The 19,345-nt window shown below is 41.2% G+C and overlaps 1 protein-coding gene across 5 annotated transcripts in view; it reads right to left on the reverse strand.

The window, feature by feature from the left end:
* LOC133457016 (IQ motif and SEC7 domain-containing protein 1-like) overlaps positions 1-19,345 on the reverse strand; it is a 107,047-nt gene that overhangs the window by 46,462 nt on the left and 41,240 nt on the right. Inside the window, exon 1 of one of the 5 annotated variants that reach the window (XM_061735823.1) lies at positions 11,649-11,837. The exons of 3 other annotated variants lie outside the window; for them this stretch is intronic. In XM_061735823.1, coding sequence (XP_061591807.1) covers positions 11,649-11,767 — 119 coding nt within the window. In that variant the 5' untranslated portion in view covers positions 11,768-11,837. Of the gene's footprint in view, positions 1-3,030; positions 3,265-11,648; positions 11,838-19,345 lie in introns of those variants that run through there. One more of the 5 variants, XM_061735827.1, reaches the window with a different exon arrangement.

Raw genomic sequence — 19,345 nt, forward strand, 5'->3', positions numbered from 1 at the left:
GTGCAGATGCACACTTAAGTGTTTTGATATCTGTTTGGCTATTTTACAACTTTTTGAGAAAGCGCAATAATGATAGTTGGAGGGATAGGAAGATCACAAGAGCTCTCAGTGCGTATGGTAAATCTTGGGCTTACGTCCAAAAATCACATCACTCTCTCAGTGGGAAAGCTGCTGAGGACGGAGGGTGAACCCCAGTTCAGCAGCTGGGAGAGGTTGTTTTGAGTTACTATGCTGACCTTGCTTTAACAGCAGTGTCAGGATACGATCTGTGATGCATTGATGCCGGAGCAATGTAATGAGTTACGCCCAGTGACCAGGATATTCCAGTAACTCTGTGGAATTAGACACATCATGAATTGTTCAGTGTGCGTGGAAAAAAAAAAGAAACAGTTCTCTAAAATAATTTCAGAGTACCCTGAATCATAGTCTGAGATCGGCTGTTAGCAGCAGTTTGCAAAATAGCAGGGTAATTATTAGGAACAAGGTATGTGTAGTCTAACTTCACATAAACAAAAGAACAAAATCTGATTCTAGTGGTTTTAACTCCATACTTCATGTACCAAATAAAAGCATACCCTCCTTATTTCAGTTTTACTTATGACATAATGATAAAAACATTTGCTTCTATGCAGGTCTTAAAATTAGGGAAAACACAACTTAGACAACATGACATATTTGATATTGTTATTATTTAACTAACACTAAGCCGAAATGTAGGAGTGTCCTTTCAAAAACTAAAAACAGCCTATGATTCATATATGGGGATGTCCTGACATCCTGCCATATGCAAAATAGTTATCAGAAAGCATAAAAAGGGAAATGTATTGATATAGCTGTAATAGCAGTAATAGCAGTAATAGAGCATGCCCTATAGCTGTGGGGCCTAGGTGACTTTAACAGCACAATGTGACAGGTGATTTTGTGATTCGACAACGTAAAATAACAATGCTACTGCTTTAAGGCTGTAGTTTTTGTTGAACTTGTCAAAGCAGTGATTGTTGGCTTTTTTACTGTATCTGCTCAAAATAGCAATTATTCGGAGATATTCTGATTTTTTTTTTAATATCTTGAAAATATTGTTATGATGAATGCTTTTGGCTGCAATAATCAAGCAGTTCAATAAATCAAATGATTGCAGGAAAAGGTTTTAGTCCAAGTACAAACCATACTAAATACTTTTCTGTATGATATATTTCGTCTCAGATTGTTCTGAAGGAATTTTATCCGAATCATCTTCACAACACTGCTTCACTTTTTATGATTTTCAGGCATTTGTTCATGCAGAGCTCTCTGGGCCACTGAAACACTTTGATTCTTTGGTTTTTCATCTGTTCTGTTGCAGATTTGCTGGTGTGTTTGGGAGCTTTCTCCTGTTGTATAACTTAATTTCATCCCAGCTTTAGCTCTCGGATGACCTCAAATTTCACTTATAATGCTTAGGTTTGCAGAGGAATTAATGGCTAACTCAATGCCTGCACAATACACAGCTCCACTGGCTGCAAAAACAAACTCAAATCATTTTCCATCCATCACCATGCCTGACAGCTGGTATGAGGTGTTTGTGCTGATATGCTGTTTAGTTTTTGCCAACACGGTGCTGTGCATTATGGTCTAACGTTTCAATTTTGGTTTTGTCTGTACATATGACATTGATCCAAAAGTCCTGTGGTTTGTTCAAATGCAAGTCTGCAAATCTAAGCTTTTGTGTTTTTTTGAGGGAGAACAGGCTTTTTTGTTTTTTCTGGCTAAGACTTTCTGACTTGGACTTTCTCAGAGTATTGCACTACTTTGCTTAGGGGGGGACTTGCTTTGTATCCAGTCCTGAGAAGACAAGCAACTTTACTAAATGTCTCATTGAATTATCTTTGTGATCACTAAATGATGGACTCTAAATTCATTGGAAATGTCCTTGTAAATGCTCCAAGATTGTTAGATAGAAACAAATGCTTCTCTAAGATCACGTTTGACGTACGTCTTCCTTGGCATTGGGTTATCATAAACCTACATTTTCCAGACCACCAAATTGATAAGCTTTTGTTTACATACAAGTGGGCACATTCTTTTTACATTATTGCCCCCTGATGCTGAGGTTGTTCCTATGGATGAGCGACAAACTGAAAGCAACAGTTGGAAACTATACAGCAAGTACTGCATAATAAAAGGAATTATGAACATACCGCATCCTCACTTCTGTATTCTCCACGTTCTCATGGTCATAACAAGTGTGTGTGTGTGTGTGTGTGTGTGTGTGTGTGTGTGTGTGTGTGTGTGTGTGTGTACTATGATCAGTATTTTCACACTGCAGCTTGCTTCTGTTTCAGACTCTGACCATCTCAACTGGATGGCATTAAGGAAACCTCTGGAAATGTAAATTATTAGGTGTCAACTGTCTAATACGGAAAGAATTTAATGTACCCAAGGCAAATGTAATCATCGTCTGCACTACTTTCACATCTCTAAATTGAACAACTGTCGTCCTCTAAACCTGAGTCCGTAGCCTTTAAAAACAAAGCAAAACACGGAAGCACCTTTATTATTATGGAAAATCCAAACATCCTTGCGTGTTACATCTTCAGCAGAGAATAAAACACAATAGCTTTGTGCAAAAAAGCCTCAAAGTACATCTCAATTGGAGAATCTGCCAGTCACCTCAATTCCCTCTTCTCAGCAGTGCAGACACGGTACTATACCAACAAGTTACTTAACTGAGTGCTGCTAAAGAAGTAACAGCTGTAACCAGGTTCGCTCAGAGCAGTTCATAGAGTTTGTACTCGCCTGCATTACATCTTCCAGAAAGCCAGTGCGCTGGCATGCAGACCTGATCACCATAGCAGTGGCATGATTAAATATGTCTTTTACGTTTCAAAACTGACTGGTATATCTTGCTGTTGCCAAATCCACGCAGGCAGAGACATTAATAAACTGAAAGCGCTCTGTGAATTATGAGCCATTCAAAATGTATAGGACAAGAAGTACAAGCTGTGACCCAAGCCAAACATAACAGTGATATGCAGCCGTTTTTATACATACCTCTTGTAAAAGTTGTTGTGTGGGTGCAAACACAGCACATGCCAGTAATCCAGGCAGAACGCTTTAAACTTCCACATCCTCAGGTCAGACAATCAACAGGGTGGAATAATAGTGGGATCCAACAGTGTTAAAAGGTACCATGGCACCAAAAGCACGGCAGGCTGCTCCTTTTCTTTTTTTTTTCCGCCAGTGAGTCCCTGGCATGGGCGTCAGCTCTGTCCGCCGGAGCTCCAGCTTCACCACTGCCACTGGATCACAGCCTGAGTGGTTTTAACCCGCCCAGAACAACCACATCACTCCTGGACGTGTCTCAGTCGTCAACAACCCAGAAATCCAGGGCTAAGAACCGTAAAAGATTAATTTGGACCAAGTATTTATGCCTGGGATGTTGGCTGCTTCGGCTCAGTTTTAACCCGTATCCAGGTCAGTCAGTCAGTCTGTCCTCCTTGCTGGTCCCTTCCCACAGTGCGTCAGCTCAGGATCCTCTGAGACATCATGGATCCAGCCAAAGCTCTGCACATCTCTAGGTGCTGAAATGCGTAAAAGCAGAGAGACACAAGAAGGAATTCTCCAAAAACCCACACGTCTCTGTTTGAACCGACTCAGAAGGGATCCTGAATGCCCCCGTCCTCTGTTCCCTCCTCTGCAAGAACAAACTTTCCTACGAGACAAGAGACTGGGGTTTTTTTTCTCTCACTCTCAGCTGAATGCCATATTCACCTTGAAATCTTGCACCTTTTCTCTCCTCCCATTCCTGTCACCTTCCCCTCAGTCTCTTGCTCTCCCTGTCTCTTTCTCCCTGTTTGCAGCTGCTGCCATCCACACAGGACCTCTGAGAAATGTGCCGATTCTGGTTGCTGGGCAACACTACCGTACTACTGAAGCTTCAAATGGATGCCTAGCAGCCAGTGATTGGTCAGCTTTCAATGGGGAGGGTCTGCGGCAATGTTGTGCGACCACATGAGTTTATCCACAAGCTTTGTTCAAATAAATACAAGCCCCAAGTGCCTTCATATTTTGACATTTTCTGGTGAAGAAACAAAAGTATCCGACTCAAAGGTCACAGAAGCATTACTGAAAAATCCTCCATGTCAGCCTAAACTAATCCTGATTCTTGGTCAATAAATTGGCTGAATTAAAATGTTAGCTATGAAAGTTACAGTGGTAGAGATGATGAACAGGAACAATGCAGTTAAATTCAGTTTCTGGACCTTTAAAGGCCAGTATTTTAAACTGGGATTAACTTGAAGTTCATCTTCATTAGATGCATGTTCAAATGTGCTGCCGGGCTCATTAGAACTTCAAATTTAAAACACTTAAAACATTTTTTGTTTGTTGGTGTTTTTTAAGCTAGAGAGGGTATTGCATTTGAACACTGGTGCTCTTTCTGTGTGGGATGCAGTGCCATGCTGCAGTGTCACTCAGTCCCAGCAGTCATGGGAAACGGGTATAGAAGGGCCTCTCATCAATATTCAATCACTCTGTGTCCACAAACACACTGACAATGCCACATATTTACGCAAACAAGCAGACTCTAGTATGCAAGCCAATGATGAACAAACATATTAATTTGTGTGTATATTTACACATTAATGCACTAATAGTATAGTTTGATCTGTTGGTTTAACAATCAATCTCCACATGAGCCTTTTCATTCAACTCCTGGCACAATATGGCCCTCGTTCGTCTTTCCAAGCCAATGTAAAGAAAGACCAGAGACGCACAAAGCCTAAAGAGAGCCCGTCTAAACAGCAGAAACACAGCAGAATTAATTCATCTAAACACCATTCATCAGCCTTTTCTCACAACGCGGAGCTCATCATTTGTACACAACTCACAGAAAATGACCAAACACTGTCCACAGACCACTGGTTTTCTCTCTCTCATTTGAATTTGTTGAAAAAGAGACTCTCCCGACTCATTCTCTGAAATGACAAAATGGGCTTATGTTCTAATTTAAAAATTCGAGTTACACGCAATTCGTCAGACACATTCAGAGAACATTATCAGATCATTCTTGGAGACAGAAACCACAAGCCAAAATGTTAATACAGATCAAAGATAAGTGACTGTGTTTGGAACAAAAAAAGCACATGATGGCTATTGCTCATCATTCTGATTCATTCGTGTGGGTCGCTCCAAATGGAGAAAAAAAACCCTTGTAGTTCCCCGTTTCTGATTCATGTCAAGTTACCTTTAGTGGTGGCTGCATGTGTCCTTACAGACCCCAATGAGTCTGTAACTCAAAAACAGAGAAGAGCATAGTGTATGGCTCCGCCAGGGGCAGAAAAATGTTTGATGGCTCAGAATTAAGCACTTTTTTACTCTATTTTTGATGAAGAGCTGAGCAAAAGGGTGTGAAAGCACAACAGGTTATAATTTAATGAGCAGATGGTTTGGCTGCTCATAATGCAGAGCTTTGCTATGTCCTTATTTGATGTGACCAGGTATATGCAATTAAAATGTAGCCTGCCAGATGGATATTTGTTCCACTACCGCATTGTGTGGGTCTACCTCCACAATTTGAGGTTCACCGGGCTGCAGTTCACATTGTTCACTGTTGGACACAAGTCCTGTGTTTCTAGTGGCAAATTACTCACAACCAATGCTTTTACTTTTACAAAATCAAGAGGACTACACAGGAGTTCATTGTGGGAACAGAACTTGCCTAAAGAAGATCTCAGAGGACATGAAGCAGTCATACCTTGAGAAACCTGCAACAATCATCACAAAAAGAAGCTGCACAAGAAAGACCTGCCACAGCACAGCAGAAAACAATGGAGGAGAAAAAGGGGTGGGGGTCGACCCTGGAACACCTTAGGAAATTGCCATGGACAGAAAACTATTGGAGGGCGGTCACAATCTATGGCTAAAGGTCCTAAAGGTTAAAGGCCAAGTCAAGGCAAGACAGTTTTGTTTTGTCTTGTCTTCTGCCAACGCAGTAGCCAAAAGTGATTGTTACCATTTTTCTGTCAACCCTTTGGTACGCCAGCATAAGTACACAAAAGCAAAAACATGGAAACTATTAAAGAACTGACATTGAGCAAAGAATTACTTATATCATAGTGTTGATCTGGTTTGCAATTTTTAAAAACTGTAAGATAATGTGCTTTCTAAAGCAGCAACGTTGTTCTGTTTAAAATTCAAAATAGCAACATGTAACAAAAAATACCTGATAGATATGAGATAAAGCAGCATCATGGCTGCATGATGGCACCTCAACTCGCCACTGGGATTCAGCCGTTTACTTTTATTTCAAATGCCCACCCTCCCCATTTCTACGATGGACAGTGTGAATAATGTTAGCATAGGACTGTTCAAAGTCCCTCATCAAATGTGTTACATAAAGAATGTATTTGTAAGCAAATACTTTATTTAAATATAGACAAAATAGATAGATACACATTTCATTTTGTCCAGAATAAAACAAAAATCCACTGCACTGCAGGTGGATCAATCTTCACTTTTTCAGCCTTCAAAAGCACAGCATGCCTGTTTGGCCATCAATCTGAGCACTTTCTGACTAATTCTAGCGTCCACTGTGCTGCTGCAATATACTGTTGTGTGAGGATACAAGCTGATATTGAACATAAAGTGAGGGGGCTGATTGCTGCCCTGAGGATTTCACCATGTGCAGTCAATCAACACATTGATAGAAAAGGGCCCACAAGAGGACGATGTGGCCAAGGAGCTGGAAGAACTACAGTGGATCAAGAATCCTGCTGGTCCCCATAAAAACATGCAGAAATGAGATGCTGAGGTAAAGACATGAGATTTGGTATTGGACTACCCATGAGGAATATGACTTGATGAAATCCATGTTCTGACTGTTTATCAGGTCAACCTGCTGAGTCTGACCCTTTCAAATCCTGGTGAAACATATTATGACCGTCGGGTTAAAGGCTAACACACATTATATGCGTCATTATATATACTTTTAAAGGGCAACATTTCATACAGCATGAAGGGCAGTCTGTCTCAAAGTATGTGTGAGAAAAGTTCACCCCCTGGTGGAAGATGGGAGTAGTTTCCATGTTTTTAAATGTTGAGGAGCCAGTGAGCTGCTGATGTGATCGGAGGAATGAGGAGCCTGACAAACATGCTGATTTACTCCAACTGCATCTCCACACAAAGCATCATGGAAGTCATTTCATTTGTATTGAAACTGCTTCAGAAAAGACTTTCAATGAAGATGAGATCTCACTCAGTCGATTTGGCATCTCCCTACAAAATCACGCGTTAAATGATCAGAAAAGTCACATTTTTTAATATAATGGCAGGATAAACATGAAGGTTATCACCATGTACCAATGTGCCTATACCGAGTAGTCTCAGAGTTCAGCTTATCCTCCAGTAAGGAATAAAAAACAGAAATCTTGCACCCAGCAGTGAGATACCATTACTGACATGGAGGGAGCCACTGAGACTCAAGTATTCCAGCATGCCAGTTTATACTCCTGAGACGATAACATCATTTTCGGTGGAAGCTCACAGGATGAAATCTTGTATTAAAACTACAGTGCATTTTGGAAAATCATGGGCTCTCGCATCACACAGATTGTACAGCACAGCTGTCTGGCTGGCAGCCTGAGAGCAGCCATGCAGAACGTAGTTTGAGGGGAAGATGAGACAGAAGAGAAGAGGAGAGAGGAAGAGGAGACAAAGACAGGAACAAAAAGAGAGGATGAGAGACATCCATGACAGCTACAAACTCACAGAAACTATGCAGAAATGTCATTTTTCCTGTCACATGTGGGACCCCTATGAAGCGCTGCACATATTCTTAACCAACTAAACTTGTAAAAAGTATTTTGCTTAAGTCTACAGCAATAGAAAAAATGTGATTGTTTCTATTTTTTCCCCATATAATTGTATATATTTGAATGCATGCAGCTTTTTACTCAGCCGCCATTAACACATTGCCATATAATTCACCGCATAAAACCCCTGACAGGATTAGCGCGGCTTTTATGATGTAAGTAAATATCCTAAATGAGATATTGCAGACTCATGACAACAAAACTCCAGTATGTAGAGAAAAGGAAGCCAGAGTAATTCAGAATACACTATACACATGTATTTTAACTTTGACAGCTCTACCATTTTTCAATTATAAAAAATATGTGAAGAGACGTGCAGAAATCACGTTACTTCACATGTTCATATGTAGGAACATGATTTTGGTTGTGATTATATAAGTTTGTATGATAAACATATCCCAATGTCTATTTTTATTTTTTGCTAGAGGAACATAATGTTCTGGAGATACCATCCTTTCTTCTGCCCTGTCGCTCTGTTGGCAAAGGCAGGTGCTCATTATGGGCTGTTTCAATGCCCAAATGCATCTGCACCAGCCTCTCCCAAGAGGAAACTTCAGCTCACTGAGATAGTCCCCTGAGAGCCCAGCAGCTCTCATTGGTTTGACCATCTTTCCACATGACTAACAAAGCTCCAACAGCAAACGTACCCACTGAAAACTGAGAGCCAGATGACAGATGTCCAGCTACTGATGTTTTTGCACAGAAATGACAGCCTTTAAGTTTCAGAATCTTACCCTGAGATATGTTTGTGCAAATTTGACAAAAGCTAAAGTTTCATCCTCTTTTCTGTGGAGCCTATTTTTCATTTGTACTGCCAAAACACACACGTGTGGTACTCCTTTACTTTTGTGTTATCCATTCTCATTCAGTTGAATGATCTGAATTCTGACAGATCTATTTGAGGCAAAAGATTATAAATGGACCAGGATAAAAACGGTGATGTCTGAAAATCCTGCTAATTTAAGAAACAAAGGACAGATCAAACAATGCTTTGAGTCCTTGGCAAAAAAAGATTCAATTTATAATCTTGGTGCTCTGATGTTTTCATTTAATTTGTTTTTTTTTTACTCTTGATTATGTTTAATCCATGACAGGCAGCAGCTGTTTACTGCAGTGAACAGCCATTCCAAATGTCAAATACATTTATAATCAAAGGGTTTTTACTATGAAAAGCCTATATGTGCATCCTAAGAATTTGCCCTTGCATTTATAAGTGACTCATGTCCTGCTCTGCAGCTTTATGCCCCATCCACTGACGCCATGTGAACTGACACAATGCTCTACGCCAGCCAATGCGCACACTATGAACTACCTAGTATGCAGTTGTTGTCCTACACAATAGCACCACGCATCCGATAGTTGTTTTCCAGAGCAAAGACATATTCAGAGCAGTGCTAGCAGTCATCTTTGTTCATTCCTCCTGTCTGCAGACCAAGCACACTCTGATGTCAGAGCCTCTAGCTCGCAGTGGTGGAATGTGCTGTCAGTGCCTTACAGCTCTGATGACGCGCTCTCTTTTTCATCAGTGCTGGCGTCACATGAAACAGAGACATTTGCATTAAAATGTGTCAGCCAGTAATAGGAAAATAGGCATTCTTGCTGAAAGGGGTTTATGGCATGAATGCCCTCTGAGAATTAATGACATTATCCCGATGAAGGATAAAGCCCCTCTTAATTTATTATTGACCACATGCATGAAATGTTACACTCTGAAATTAAATGTTTCCAAATGCAGAAAAACAATTAGAAATCTAAGAAAAAAAAATCTATGCACAATGATCAAAGCTCTTGATGATAAAGTCATGGACAAAAGAAAAACAAAACAAGCCGAATATTAGAAAGGAAATATTCCTTTATTTGTGCAGCAATTAGTAAATGTTCCTACCGTCTTTTATTCAAGAATTTTCCGAGAGTATTTGTTTTCATTTAGTTTATGTGTTGAAGTGGTTTATTTGGCAAAAACACTCACAGGCTCAAACACACAATATGCTATGTGAAAATACCGTCCATCTTAATGCAAAGTTAGCAAGTTCTGCAGCTGTAAAGGCTATGACAACCAACCATGACACAACTGCAGAAGCCTTACAATCTGTAAAATATGTTTTCTAAACAGAACAAAACACCTGGTATAATGATGTACTCTGAAAACCACCACATCCCTTCAGGTCAGAGTACTAATGTTTAGTGTCCTTAAAAGGCCACTCAGGACAAACCCAATCTCTTGGCCCCTCTAGTACTGTAAGAACAACCCTAGGATGCCAGAGGGGCACGGGAGCTGCCAGCTATGATGAAATGGCATTTAGAAGAGAACAGGCTCGTCCAACTCAGGATCCTCATTAAAGGAGTATTGGCCTGACAGATTCTGTGTAGCAGCTAAAAAAGCAACACACATTAGTGTCCATCTGCTACTGTCCCCTAATGGAAGATGTTTCACAAAGTCACCAATGTGCCCAGCACTTTCTCCCTTGTAAGGTTTGTCTGACCAAGTCACGTGACTTTAAAGAGGGTTAAATATTCTTTAGATTAAACCTGTGAGGGAAGAGAGAAATCAGCCCCCATCTCAAACCACAGATGGGATGACGAGTTCAACTGTTTACTGTGAAACAGAAAGAAATATAATTACTGAGGAACACGTTTACCATTTTGTACCAAGGCGTGTTACACAAGGGGATGAAAACAAGGTGGTGGATTTGAGCCATGAAATGGCAGATCGCCTGTGGAAAACTCAGTGGGGACCCATGAATGTCTCATATTCATTAAGATGAATGATCACCATGTATGGCATTAGATCACAATGTTACAAGGTAATTCAGTATATGTAAAAAAAACAAACAAAAAAAACACTCTTGTACATGGTCACACTTAAGAGTGATCCCAACTACACTAGCAGGGAAACCAACCTAAATTTGCCTCTGCAGAGATAAGGAGAAACAAGGTAGAAAAATGCTTAATCAGCGGGTGGTATTATGTACGAGGGAATGCGTGGAGGCAATTTCTATGCAACACCACACCAACAGCAGAAAGTCATTTCACTACAAAAATGTACATACCATTTTGTTAAACTTGGAATGCAGAAGAGCTGCCGTATGATTTCCTTAAGTAGAAATGCAAGCTTTCCACACATTCATGGCTATCCCAGAATAACAGCTCTGACCGAGCCCCACACATACACATACACACACACACACACACACACACACACACACACATATACACATACAAGCACACACACAATGCAACACTCGCATACAAATTGTGCCAATCCCACACAAGAACACAATCACACCCACAATAATACAGCAGAATCTGCAAAGAACTCATGTGCCCAGTACGAGCTGTCACAGCATCATCCAGAAATGAGTCATTTTTCCCCAGCCACCCGGGGCTCTAAAAACCATTCTTCACATGACTGTGTTGTGATCACTGCCTCAACGGTAGGTCTGCAAATACAAAACATCCCTTAGGTGCCATCTCTTTACATGAGCACACATGGTATTAATTCAGCAGAGTGAAATCCGAGAATGTCATTCACACAAATGTACGTTTGCAGCGTGCAGCCCCTCCCCACAAGGCAGATGTTGTTTACGAAGAACACAGGAAGGGAACATGAGAGGACACAGCAAGGTCTGGGTGCTGTAAGTGACTCAGCACGGACGGTGGAGAGGGAGACGCCGTGTTTTCCACTGCCCGCCTGCTTGACTGCTCTATCTGTGAATGAGAGCTGCCTCAGTGCCGCCCAGGTGGGCGAGCCCGTCTGTCTGCATGACCGTAAGCATGTACGCCAACCATGCTACTCACATGTCGTAAAGCCGGTAACCCATGGCAGAGCCCGGTCTGCTGGAGTGCGTCCCGGGATCTCGTGTCCGCCGGGGATCTGTGCTGCTCACCACGGCGCGCCACACGCTTGGTTTGTCCATCCTGTGTTCAGGGCAATGGGACTTGATGATGGGACGGTGTGCGCACAAAGGCTCACTCTACAATCACTGCCCCTCTCCCTCCCAGTCACAAACACGGGCTGCCACAGAGCGGTGTGTGTGATGTAACGAGGAGCATCCAAGAGACTGGCAGCTGGTGGGGAGGGGGACGGCGGGTGTTCTGGTATTAGAGGAAGAGGTGAGGGGTGGGGTGCTGTGGAGCTAAGGGAGCCGTCTGGTGAGGCGCCTCTGTTCTAACGCATATAATGAGCGAGACAGGCGTCACTGACATTCAAAAATTAATGCAAGAGGACACGACCTGCAGGGCAGCAACTGAGATTTAATGGGATTTTATTTTCCTTCATAGACACTGAAGCATCTGCAGACACCTCTCTCCACCCTCTTATCTGCTCTCAGTAGTACGGTCCTCAGCAGAGCCATTCCATTGGCTCCTTGGTCTCCATGGAAACAGGAGGATGTGTCAGAGGTAGGGCTCATCATTAAGCGTTCTCTTCCCCCTCCCTCCCATTTTTTGTTTTCACTCCCTCTCTTCCCTCATTTCTCTCTTTTACCATTTCTCTCCTTGTACACTCAAGCCCCTACCCTCCCTTCACATCGCTCTCATTGCTGGAATCAATCTACTTTTCACTCTACTGTCCTTAAAAACACATGAGGCTTTTCAAACTCATCATGAATGGTATAGGCATACAAACATGCCTCGTGGCTATTTGTATTATATTTGCGGATGGAAAAAAAAGATACAGAGCAAAGAAAATTATGAAATTAGTGCAATAAAATGAGCTGCAAAATAGGTAATTGGATAAAAAGCTGCAAACTATGTTTCCATTTTGAACTTTATAATGCACCAAGATATCCATGGCTTGCAAAGACATTGCATCATATGCAAGTGACGCCGAAACCAAGAAAGAAAGAAAGAAAGAAAGAAAAGAAAAATGAGACTTTGGCTACAAAAATAGGTTAAAATCAAACTGCAGAAGGTATTCAGTACTCTGAGGCTTCTTACAGCCACAGAAGGTGTCGTTGCTTCCAAGTTCACCAGGTAAAAGCCTCCGAAGCAGGATGGCAATCAAGCCCGAAAGATGTGCGTATGTGCACACACACAGACAGAGTAGCGTAGAAACAGAAACGCTAGGCCGATGGTTCGGTCTACAGTACAGGATACGGTGCATTTGGAGCAGCAGCATCCGGTGCTGTTGATGTCTTGAGCACTAATGTCAAGTAAACTGATCATGTCAGACTTTTGTTTTTTTGTTAATGAACTCGTGTAGTGTACCAATTGTATGCACGCATCATCTAACTGCAGGAACGTCAACTATGTAATTGAACTGGCCTGACATCATCAAGCACAAGTGCTCATCTGTATGACTCTGGCATATTGATTTTGAAGAGCTGTGTGTGTGTGTGTTTGTGCGTGTAAGCATGTGTTAGTGGGAATACTGAACGATTTTTGAACATGCACAGTTCATTCATTAATTTATTTCATATAAAAACACAATTTCTGGGAGATTTCCATCTGTACACTACCATTGTGACATTTACTTTACCATTAATAAAAAAAATAGAAGAAAAAAAAAATGAATGAAGGAAGAAAAGCAGGGTGTTCATAGTCGGAGCATTCATGTTATCCAGAACAAGGCTTAAGGTTTTTAGTCTTTTTATTAAAAAAAAAAATAAAAAAGCCTTCTGAGGTTTCCAAAATGACAGTAATGACAGTTTCACTTATCATTTTTAATTAGTGGATGTTCTGAATACTGCAGCCTTAAGCTCCCTGGCTCGCACTGTAAGCCTTTTGACCAGTTAACTGTAATGCAAGTCTTGTAATGCCACCTAAAGAGAACCAAGGCCCTTAATTAACAAGGGGCTCCTGTAATGATCAAGCCCCACCCCACCAGAGATTGGCATGTAATCATGGCCCCTCTAGCAGTGTTAACTACACATGTGTAGACGCATATGAGTGAACATAATAACACAAAAGCTTGTTGAAGAGGGGTTCTGACAGGGTTAGCGATGAGCCCCAGTCTATTCGACGTGTATGTTTAAACCCAGAGCTGAGTTTTAGCAGTCTGGGCACACAGGCAGAGGAGCATAGCGGTGAGCAAGATGTTCTTTCAAACTGACAAATACCCCAAAATTCATGGTTGCAGTTTTCAATACAGAAGAGGAGCTGCAGAACGTAATCGATGCAACTTTATTATCTGGTCTCATATAGTCCAGCACAGATCAATATATGCATCAATCCAGCCGTTTAAGATGTACACATATTGCACATGTTGGCCTTCTTGTGCAAGCCTCCCAATTCTCCTCTTTCACCATATGGCCTCTTCTTATCCAGCTGGCCGGAGCGTGCAGACTTATGTGGGCTGTTTGACTGTAGCTGCAGGATTCTGGGCAGCTATACACAAAAGGCATGAATCCAGAAAAACAAACCACAGATACACTCGCATGCAGTGCTTTGACTGTTGACTCGCCTGTACACTACTCTTTTTTTTTTTTTATACTGCTTCAGATAAAACTCAGGGTTATTTATTATAATGTTCATCTTGTTCATAGCTGTGTGTTATATTGGGAAGTGTATGGTCAGAATTATTGAGTCCCTTCAATTTTAACTAAAAATACCCAATTTTTTCCCCTTCATTTGAGATAATTTGAGTATAGATAAGTGTTGGGGGGGGGGGGCTTAGCTGATGAACTATAGATTTAACTGTCATTAGAGTAGCAGGCTAATGAAAAAATAATTTGAACTCAGAAAACAAATAAGTAATAAACCCACAACCTTATACAATGCTTTATCCCTTGCAAGGCACTAAGGCTCGAGTCAAAATGACCCAAGCCAGAGCAAAGCTACTCAGTCCCCTCAAAAGGGCTTGCCTAACCGTTAGTGCCTTGCAAGGGTTAAAAACAAAAAACACACAAAATCTAAGTTTTAACTTATTCAACCAGACAAAGATGAAAAAACAGACTGACAGAGGACTGTCTTTAAATCAAATGAGCAGCTTGAAAGTGACGGATTCTTACACTAATAGCTGACACAATAATTGACCAGCTTCAATTCTGTTGATGACTATTTTATGCAAAATAGACCAACGATATTTTCTTATTTTCTTCTGTAAAGAAGTTTAATTGCTTATGGGAAAGATTCAAAGGTTCATTCAACTATTTCATCTCCTGCTTGATGTAGCAGCTGCTTTAGTTGACAGACTGATGACTTGGAGATCATTTTATCACCATCAAAGACCAATCTGTTTTGCAACTTCTTTGGATTTTTCTGTTTTTTAATTCCAAACTGTATGGCTCTGTAAGGGTTTGGGAACCTTTCATGATAGTTTCGTCAACTTCAATCAACTCAAAAACAAGGTGGCAGAACAGGAGGGACAGACTGAAAATGTTCACAGCACTAACTTCTCTTAACCACTAGATGGCAGTGCGCCACTCCTCTGCATAAGCAAGGCCAGGGTCATGTTCATGGTAATACTAATGTTTTAAATACAATATCTCTCCTGTGAGAGCTTTATTATCAGACCACATGTGAGGTATTGAATCAGGCAATATGTCCTTCCGATAAAATTATTATTATAATGTAGAGGAACAAAAAAAAGCTAAATCAGTTATAAAAGCCATTTATGATCTATTTAGTTAAAACTGAAAAGAAAAACATGGCAACCCATTTCCCTCAGTTATTTCAGCTTTAGTGTGATCCACTATCAACAGCACAACCCCACGTCAAAGATTAAAAAAATTAACTTTTTTTTTTTTTTCTTCTTCCGACAAAAACATTAACTTAACCTTCCCAAATACAGTGAAAAACAACTAGGAAAAGTGACCACCCTCATCCATTTAGACAGCGACCTCTCCCTGTTCTGGAGATTAGAGGTGAGAGGTTAGGTTTTGCTGCCTTTTTCCATGTTACGGCCCAGCCTCTCTATAGCCCACTGTCTGAGGACATAATTCTGTGCAAGGCTTTTTTCTGTCATGAGCTTGGCCTCCAGCCTGAGAAAATCAGAGGCGGGAGACAGACGAGCTCTTCATAACAAGTCAAACTGAGAGCTGTCTTTCTGTGTCCAACTGTGTGGTACAGACAGGACCATGACTTGATCTGACAGGTCTCAGCTGACGATCTTTGCTGCCATCACACGGGTTTAGCCTTCTTTAGACTATGTAATGTCAATAAAAAGCTGCACAACTACTACATGTGTGGAAACAGCTCTATTTTAAGATGCATTCACACACAAATGAATGTGTCCACAGTGATGCAGTAACAGGAAATAACGAAGAGTTGCCAGCATACGCAACAGTTTTGCATGCATTAGTTCACTGGGGACATTCCCATTTAAGGAAAACAATGAAGTTCCACAGTTATATTATTCAACTGCTAAAACAGTCAAAAGATGGAAAAAAAACAGACAAAGAGATCAAATTGGAAACAATAAGGAGAAGATGTAAAGCCTCAAGCTCACCTAGTTGCTGCAATGAGAAATCAGATGGTGGTGTTTGGCCGCAACTGAGGAGAAATGCACACACTGGTCCGGGTTTACAGGGGAAACAGATAAGGTAGGGTCAGTCTGGCATATAAAGCATATAAAATTGAATTGAATGGAATTGAATTATAGTATCGTATATCTGATTTTATAACTTGATAAAAGATAGACACAAGTTAAAAAGTTGATATGCATGCACACATGTTATCATCATGCTTCACATGCATAAACCTTTCCCAAGCTGAGAATGATCATCAGCACTCTCAAGTCACATCTGAGGAAAAGGGAGTTACACCTAAGCTGTTTGCTGGGAGCCGATGACAGTAATGCTGGTCGATGAGAGTATTGATACAGTGTTGTGGAATAGGAAAAGCCTCCATCAGACTGACAGATAGATTTATTCACTCTGAGGTCCCTTTGCCTAATATCACAGGGGCATTGAAATGATGAAAAGGATAAGCTGTGAAGGAGTTTGCGCTGCATTGCTAATCTCCCTCTCCATCTAGTTTACCAGGCAAAGTGACGGTGGGCATGACAGTGATAGCAAAGGAGTGGTCCAAAAAAAAAAAAGACGAGCCTCAACAAGCATGTGTCCTTCTAAGAAAAAGCCCACACATGTACAGTGGGGGAAAAAAAAGTATTTAGTCAGACACCAGTTGTGCAAGTTCTACCACTTAAAAAGATAAGTGAGGCCTGTAATTTTCATCACAGGTATATCTCAACTATGAGAGACAAAATGCAAAAAAAAAAAAAAAAATCCAGAAAATCACATTGTGTGATTTTTAAAGAATTTATTTGCAAATTATAGTGGAAAGTCTTCATGAGGTTTTTACACACCGTTGCTGGTATTTTGGCCCATTCCTCCATGCAGATCTCCTCTAGAGCAGTGATGTTTTGGGGCTGTTGCTGGGAAACACAGACTTTCAACTCCCTCCAAAGATTTTCTATGGGGTTGAGATCTGGAGACTGGCTAGGCCACTCCAGGACCTTGAAGTGTTTCTTAGGAAGCCACTCCTTCGTTGCCCGGGCGGTGTGTTTGGATCATTGTCCTGCTGAAAGACCCAGCCACGTTTCATCTTCAATGCCCTTGCTGATGGAAGGAGGTTTTCACTCAAAATCTCACGATACATGGCCCCATTCATTCTTTCCCTTACACAGATCAGTCGTCCTGGTCACTTTGCAGAAAAACATCCCCAAAGCATGATGTTTCCACCCCCATGCTTCACAGTAGGTATGGTGTTCTTTGGATGCAACTCAGCTTTCTTTCTCCTCCAAACACGACAAGTTGTGTTTCTACCAAAAAGTTATATTTTGGTTTCATGTGACCAGATAACATTCTCCCAATCCTATTCTGCATCATCCAAATGCTCTCTTACAAACTTCAGACGGGCCTGGACATGTACTGGCTTAAGCAGGGGGACACGTCTGGCACTGCAGGATTTGAGTCCCTGGCGGCGTAGTGTGTTACTGATGGTTCCTTTGTTACTTTGGTCCCAGCTCTCTGCAGGTCATTCACCAGGTCCCCGTGTGGTTCTGGGATTTTTACTCACCGTTCTTGTGATAATTTTTACCCCACGGGGTGAGATCTTGGTGGAGCCCCAGATGGAGGGAGATTATCAGTGGTCTTGTATGTCTTCCATTTTCTAGTAATTGCTCCCACAGTTGATTTCTTCACACCAGGCTGCTTATCTATTGCAGATTCAGTCTTCCCAGCCTGGTGCAGGTCTACAATGTTGTTTTTCATGTCCTTTGGCAGCTCTCTGGTCTTGGCCATAGTGGAGTTTGGAGTGTGACTGTTTGACGTTGTGGACAGGTGTCTTTTTTTTTACTGATAACCAGTTAAAACAGGTGCCATTAATACAGGTAATGAGTGGAGGACAGAGGAGCCTATTAAAGGGGACCTATTATGGCATATAATACCTATTTTAAACAGGCCTTGAATGTCTTAAAAACAAGCTTTTGATTGTTTTTGCTAAATAAATTAGAAATTCAGCCTCTGAGCCATGTCTTTATCTTCCCATTCTCTAACCTCATTATCTATGCGGGATTCTGAGTGGGTGGGGAGGCTATGATAATAAGGCTCTGTGCTGATTGGCTGCCTGAATGATGCGATACACCGCTACGAAAAAATGGCGGAAGCTCTGGCCGGCGGAGTTAGTTGTTGGCGTAGTATCACGCATCGGAGGCCAACCGATGTAAATCGCTCCCGTCGTTACTTAACGACGTGAACAGAATCTGAACGGCTCGTAGAAGCCACATCAGACTGGACGGCTCATCCGGGCGGCTGTACAGACACTGCAGAATTTGGTTGCTTTCCTCCTTCTCTGAGTTGGCAGGCTGAGGGGAGACCACTTTATATATGTTAAAGCAAAAAAAAATTTGAAGAAGAAGAAGTTACAGGTCTGTGAAAGCCAGAAATTTTGCTTGTTTGTAGGTGACCAAATACTTATTTTACCGAGGAATTTACCAATTCATTCAGTAAAAATATGTGATTTCCTGGATTCTTTCCCCCATTCTGTCTCTCATAGTTGAAGTGAATCTATGATGAAAATTACAGGCATCTCTCATCTTTTTAAGTGGGAGAACTTGCACAATTGGTGGCTGACTAAATACTTTTTTGCCCCACTGTGTATGTTGGTATTGTTAAGCTGCTTGTTCGTGCATACATTTTGTAGCTAGGAAAGAATTTTTTTTGTCCTTGTGCTGAATTTTTTTACAAGAGAAGTATGTCTTGATAGTGTCGTGGCAATTTAGTGAGAGGGCCGACATTTGATTCAAGATTGAAGAGTTTAAGGAAGTTATTAAGGAACAGTTTGGATACCACAAGCAAGCATGTTCCTTGCTGACAGTGCTCACCTTTAACCCATTAAGGTTTTTCTTGAACATGAGGGGTTTCTGAAAAACCTTCAACTAAAACATGATTCCTCAGATATCTCAGATTCTGAAAACAAAACTGTAATAAAAAGTCATTCAGAGGTTAAACCATCTATTTGTTTCCCCTATATGTTTTGTAAATGGCCAATTTTGCCATCATGCCTATCAATTTTTAAAAGGGAAGATAAATAGTTTACAGGTCCTAAAAAAA

The sequence above is a fragment of the Cololabis saira genome, chromosome 12 (genome assembly GCF_033807715.1).
Source record: "Cololabis saira isolate AMF1-May2022 chromosome 12, fColSai1.1, whole genome shotgun sequence".
Taxonomy (NCBI): domain Eukaryota; kingdom Metazoa; phylum Chordata; class Actinopteri; order Beloniformes; family Belonidae; genus Cololabis; species Cololabis saira.